The sequence below is a fragment of the Pteropus vampyrus genome, unplaced genomic scaffold (genome assembly GCF_000151845.1).
Source record: "Pteropus vampyrus isolate Shadow unplaced genomic scaffold, Pvam_2.0 Scaffold282, whole genome shotgun sequence".
Lineage (NCBI taxonomy): Eukaryota > Metazoa > Chordata > Mammalia > Chiroptera > Pteropodidae > Pteropus > Pteropus vampyrus.
This window is the reverse complement of record NW_011889063.1, coordinates 195,582-201,975: the sequence shown is the minus strand read 5'-3', so window position 1 is coordinate 201,975 and position 6,394 is coordinate 195,582. Positions and strand designations below refer to the sequence as shown.

General features: G+C 54.5%; 1 protein-coding gene across 1 annotated transcript in view; it reads right to left on the bottom strand.

Moving 5' to 3' along the window:
* Window positions 1-6: 6 nt before the first annotated feature.
* ALPK1 (alpha kinase 1) overlaps window positions 7-6,394 on the bottom strand; it is a 62,862-nt gene continuing 56,474 nt past the window's right edge. Inside the window, exons 17-19 of the mRNA XM_023520860.1 lie at window positions 2,715-2,877; window positions 1,383-1,569; window positions 7-808 (exon numbers count right to left, since the gene is read on the bottom strand). Coding sequence (XP_023376628.1) covers window positions 591-808; window positions 1,383-1,569; window positions 2,715-2,877 — 568 coding nt within the window. The 3' untranslated portion in view covers window positions 7-590. The remainder of the gene's footprint in view (window positions 809-1,382; window positions 1,570-2,714; window positions 2,878-6,394) is intronic.

The window sequence follows — 6,394 nt, the reverse complement described above, 5'->3', positions numbered from 1 at the left end:
CCAGGGCGAACGTTCCGGGGGAAGGGCGGGGAGACTAAAGGGGCCCAGAGCCGGAGATCTACATGTGGCAAAGCCACGAAACGAATGAGTCAGCTAAGTAACAAATCTGCACGGGGAAAAAAGTTTCCGACAAAATCAAACGTCAAGACAAACAGAAAAATCTAGAACTCATAGCACAAAACCCCGAATTCTTCGGTTTGTATAAAGAACTCTTAAATCAATAAGAAAAGCACCCGTGGTGTTAGTCCTGATGTGGCTCAAGCCGCAGAAGGTCCTCATCTCCGCTCTGCGTCCGTGAGTGAGGGGTCCTCTTCTGCGTCACCCCGCGGCAGGACGGGCGCCGACGAGCACCCAGCTCCTGACGTGCTCCTGGTCCTTGTGGCAGAGGGACGTGGAGGTGGGGGGTCTTGCACTGACATTGAAATATGGGTCTGACGTTGGTCCTTATCAATTTCTGTCATAAATCATGGCCAGAACCAGCCCCACGGCCCCCGCTAAGCCCGGAGGGACCAGGCTGTGCCGTGCTCTGCGCCTGGAAGGGGCGGGCCCGGCACTGGTGAGCAGCACGGGCGTCACTCAGCACGGCACTGTCACGCCAGCCCTCCAGACAGCCTGTGGCTTAGCTCCTCCCTTGAAGGTCTTGTCAAAGACAGACGACGGCATATGTCATTGCATTCCACATGCTGGTCATTAAAGAAGTAAAAGATCCCCCTTTTTCCAAAATTGGTGGTGGCATCTTTCCGATCGACAGAGTGAATCTGGGGATCTGTCAGGTAGAAGAGCCCGTTTCCATCACCTGTCACCCAGCCTGAGAGACACAAAGGCGTCTGAGAAGCAAGTCCCCTGTGAATGCCCGGGAGTGTTCAGGAACGTGCATACCTACAGGGACACTGACACCCGGTCACCACCTATGGGGACACTGACACCCGGTCACCACCTATGGGGACACTGACACCCAGTCGCCACCTACGGAGACACTGACACCCGGTCACCACCTACGGGGACACTGACACCCGGTCGCCACCTACGGAGACAGTGACACCCGGTCGCCACCTACGGGGACACTGACACCCGGTCGCCACCTACGGGGACACTGACACCCGGTCGCCACCTACGGGGACAGTGACACCCGGTCGCCACCTACGGGGACAATGACACCCAGTCGCCGTGGCTCATGTTTGGCAGATTTCTGCTGAGGTGGTTGGTGTCGCATGGTCCAGCGACAGCGTTTGAGAAGAGCTGAACGGTGGATGGTTACGTTTGTCACAGGTGACAAACCCGAACCGCCAGTTTTCAAGGGTTCGGAGCAGTAAGATGCTCTCCATGCGGTTCCCGGAAGCGCAGCTGAGAGGTGCCCGTTCGCGAACCCCAGCCTCACACACCTTGTATATCTACCACGACCTCTCTGTGCCCGGAGAACTCATACGAAAAGTGGCCGAAAGCCAAACCGTATTCCGTGGCTCTGTATTGTGTTTTCGCCACCCTCGCGTTATTTGATAATTTGACAAATTCTCCCAGTATGTAAGGCTCCACGCTGATACACCCCTTTATGGTCCTGTCCTCTAAGATCTGAAAAATAGAAACGGGGGGCAGTGTGGCATGAGGGAAGGCACGGGCTTTGGGTCAGCTGGGTCTGCCCTCGGACCTCGGCTTTGCCACGTAGGAACTGTCGCTTCTCTAGATGTTCGCTTTCTTATTTGTAAAGCGAGTAGGATGGGTATCTCATGGGATCGTTAAAAGGGTTATGTGAGAAAATGCATGTAAAGTGCTTAACGTTGATAGAAACTAAGCTTTTTATCATTCTTTTGTCAAAATCTCGCATCAAACGGAGGCCATGACGTGACCTACCCTCAGGTGGGTGGGCCGGGCGTGTGGGTGGATCGTCCACCACGGCCCTGGGTTGGAAGCTCAGCTCTGGCATTTCTGTGTCTGATCTGCCTTGCAGAGTTGTCTCAAAAGGCTCAAGTTCATGTCTGTAAAGTGCCTGGCATAGTGCTTGACATAAAGTGCAAAACAGATGACAGCTGTTGATATTCTAAGGAAAAAAATGTGGCTCTGAAAATGTCTGGCTAAAGTTAAAAAAAAGAGTTAGGTATGAATGAGCTAAGGATCTTTGGGGAAGTAGGGTGTTCTGGACCCAGAGAGAAGGCGGTGGGGTGGACGCCTTCGAACGTCTAATGGGGTCGTCTCGTGACAGGGCCGGTCTCAGAGGCCCCAGCAGACAGAGCCATAGTTCAGAGGGAGAAGCAATTAGACGAAGACAGATCCAGGCCAAATCCAAGAACTCCCTAGTGGTTAGGATTGTTCGAAAGTAAAAATGTAGCTACTGTCTCTTGCGACAGGGGTCTCGTCTGCGGCTTGGCCATGGGTCTCTGGATCTCGAGGTGCGAGCAGTGGGGATGCCACACTGAGGGGACGAGCCGTCGAAAGTGCGGTCTCTAGGGCCCCCCTCCCCGCCCCAGTACGGAGACAGGACGAGGAGCACACTGATGTGCTGACCTGACTCCGGCCTCCGGGAGGTCACGTGAGGCTTGGCGCCCGCAGGGCACGGGGGGCTGTGTTCCTCACGTGTCCGTCTAAGTAGGCGCAGCAGACGGAGCAGACGAGGAAGATGGGGCCGGGTGGCTGGATGTTAGCGGGATGGGGGTGTAGGCTGGCAGCGGAAACAGCCTCACACGTGTCACAGGCGTGTGTCACCACGACCGAGCTCTTACCAGTAACACCGCAGAGGGCACATAGAAGATCTGGGTCGGGATCTTGTGTTCGTAAAGCCTCTTGTTAAACTCTGCCACGTAGTGCTGGGCGGTCATCTGCCGCTCCACGTCGGCAAAGTGGGGCCAGAGCGCCTTCTGCTCCCGGTACTCCTTCCCCACGTACCTGCGGGAGGGGCGAGGACTCAGCAGAGACGGCAGAGTGAGGGGGCAGCTCACCGGGATGTGCGCGCGCTTACGGATGCGCCCTGCCCTGCCGCGGGTGGCCAGTGTCAGCCACCTCGACGTAGCACGTGACCCAGATGGCTTTCTAAGCACTACCCGACCTGGGACAGAACTCATGCCAGTGACCATGACGGATGATTTTGCGTCTTCTTGCCTGAATGGCAGGGTGCCCAGGTATCCGGTCGGACGATCCTCTGGGAGCTTCTGTGGAAGTGTCCTTGGGCGCGTTTAGCGTTTGAACGGATGTGCTGATAGAGCACCTTGCCCTCCGGCGTGGGTAGGCCTCGTCCAATCAGTCGAAGGACCAAACAGGCCCAAACGTCTGGCCCTCTGGCCGGACTTCTTGGCAGCTGGGACCACGGTCACACCAGCCTCCGGCCTTGAACTGAGGCACTGGCTCTTCCTGGGTCCCTGGCTCGCCAGCTGCTGACTTTGAGACTTGTCAGCCTCCATTACCACATGAGCCAGTAGTCATTGCTGATGATCTGTTTAGTCAGCGTATGTCCATCCTGCTGGCTCTGTTTCTCTGGAGAACCCTGACTAGTACACTGCCCCAGAAGATGCTGACGGTAAAGAGCGAGTGTCCGCGCTAGCGGCATTCATCCGGCGTCTTTGGCAAGCCGAGGAGCCAGCGCGGAGGCCGGGGAGGGCCTGGGCCCTGGAGCCGGGTGTCTGAGGACCTGCAGTGTGGCCTCGTGCGGACGGTCCCTCGGCCCCTTCCTCTCACGAGTACGTCTGCCCTGCAGACACCTGTGCCATCGACGCCTCTCACGTGCACAGCTCCACCAGTCCTGAGCGCTTTGGAGAAGTGCGAGGCCTGATGTGCACGTCAGAGGCCGATGCCCAGTGGGAGATGGGAGACAGCGCGGTGAGCGATCGAGCGTGGGAGAGAGAAACACGGCTCTGCGCTTCGCTGGCATTTACACTTGCTCTGAGCTGCAGTGAATTTACGAGTGAGTTGCGTGTGTCCAAAGCGACCTCGCAAGATCAAAGGGAATCGGCAGCGCCACAGACGGAGGAGGGGTGTCTCTCCAGAACTGTCTGAATCCAGCATGACGACGGAACCCGGATGCAGCCCCCGGCCCTGGGCCTCTGAGGGCCCCAGCGGAGACTGCGGAGGGGCCGCGTCCCGCAGACACCTCCTCCGGGCTGGCGCCCAGGCCAGAACTCGGCGTGCGGTGCAGGTGCGTTTCTCAAACGTTCTGCCGGGCACTGCAGCCTGGGGTGCGGGGTCATCAGTCTGGGAGCAGAGCCCCGTCCTCACGCATCTTACACCACTTTTCTGGGGTCATTGCTGTCAGTAAAGGTTTGTTAGCGGTAAATTCTCTTTTTAATTTGACTGCTTTTTAGATCGTTACTTTGTCCTGGGTGTTCTGAAGTTTGACCACTGTGCGCCCGGGGGTCGATTTATGGTTGCCTGCTTCCCCCCAGCCTCCTCCTCCTCCTCCTCCTCCTCTCCTCCCTCGCTGCCTCCCTCGCTCCTCCCTCCCTCCTCTCTCCCTCCCCCCTCCCTTCCTTCCTGCTTCTTCCCTCCTTCTCTTTCTGTCCTACTTGCCATTCACTGTGCTTCGCGGGCAGATGCTCTTTGACTTACAAGGGGCTTTCGTCCCAGTAAACCCATCATGACTTGAAAATGCATTTGCTGCACTGACCTCCCGTCAGAGCTGGGCCTGGCTGGTTTCTACTGATTGTGCTTCACGTGGGAGGTCTCCAAACTTGCTCCCTTCCACGTGGAACTCTTGTCACTAGCTGCTTCGTCGTCCGCCTTAGTGCATGGCTCCTGTGGGGCCGTCCTAGGACCCGTTCTCTCGACAGACCCGGGTTTGCTCCATCTCTGGCCTCAGAGGGTTTTCCTGCCTTTTCTGCAGGCTCGTTCATGTACCTCCTGCCATTTAACTAGACGTTTGGCCAGCATTTTTAGCAAGCACGTTTAATGCTCTCTGTCCTGCCATGCAGCCAGGAACTCTGTTTCTTATCTGACCTTTCCCTAAAGGGCTGGGCACTAGGTATGCCATGCGGATTGGCTGGCCTGGTTTTGGTCAACGTGTGGTACCTGCTACTGACCAACCAATGAGGAGGAGGAAGGGGCAGAAATCTGAAAACGTACATTTTGGCCAACTTCTTCAGTCTTTTCAAAATCTCATGGAGGACTACAGTCGTTCCCCCTTATCTGCAGGGACGTGTTCCAGGACCCCAGTGGATGCCTGAACCCACGGATGGCACTGAACTCTGCGTTCACTGTGACTCTTCCTATACGTGCATACCTGCAGTGATTTATAAATTAGGCACCCTGAGAGATTAACAACAATACCTAATAATAAAATAGATCAATTTTAACACGGTACCGTAATAAAAGGCAGGTGGATGTGGCATTATTAAGTAAATAAGGACGACTTGAATACAGGCACTGTGATACCTTGACAATCAATCTGATAACTGAGACGGCTGCTAAGTGACCAACCTGTAGGTGGGCGGCATCTACAGAGTGGACACGCTGGACAGAGGATGATTCATGTCCCGGGCAGGATGGTGTGGGACAGTGTGAGATTTCATCATGCTACTCAGAGTGGCACGCAGTTTAAAACTTAGGAATCGCTTACTTCTAGAATTTTCAAGGTTAAAGGGTCACCGAAACCGCAGAAGGGAAACTGGATGAGAGGAGACGAGACGGCTGTGATGGGGGGAGAACGGGCCCGTGGCGCATGGTCGTGGTGACGGTTTGGGGCGTACCTCCCCAGAATTTCTTCCTGATGGAGATGATGAACCCAGAAAGCATTTCTTTGTCTGCCCTTCTTCACTTCCAGGTGACCCCCCAAATACACAGCGGTTTCCTGGGCTGTCCACAATTCAGATTTCTTAGAATATTTCAACAAAAGAGCATCTGGAAAAAAAGATGAAAACGGATCTTATTTTCAAAAGGATTTCACAATACATGACTGAAGTTGACACAGGGCCTAAGCCAGCTTATCTGAAATCTTCAGCTTCTTTAAACATCCCTGAGATTTTAGCCTCTTCTAATAAAAAAATTAGTGAAATACAATGAGAAAGTAAAGCTTGACAAAATCCAACCTCCATTCATGACAAGGACTCTCCATGACAGGGGCGTGGAGGAGGTGTACCTTGACGGCAGGCTGCACACGGCAGGCCCACGGCCGGCACGCTCGGTGGTGAAAGGGGCCCTCTCAGACCGGGGACAGGACAAAGACGCCCCCTCTCACCGCGTCTATTCAACATGGCACTGGGAGTCGGCGGTCAGGCAGGCAAAACAAAGAGAAGGTATCGGAATTGCAAAGGAAGAAGTAAAATTGTCTCTGTTTGCAGAAAACATTATTTTATATACAAGAAATTGGAAAGACTCAACCAGAAAACTGTTAGATCTAATAAGCGAATTCAGTAAAGTTGTAGAATACAAAATGAACGTACAAAAATCAATAGCATTTCTATACATTAACATCTTT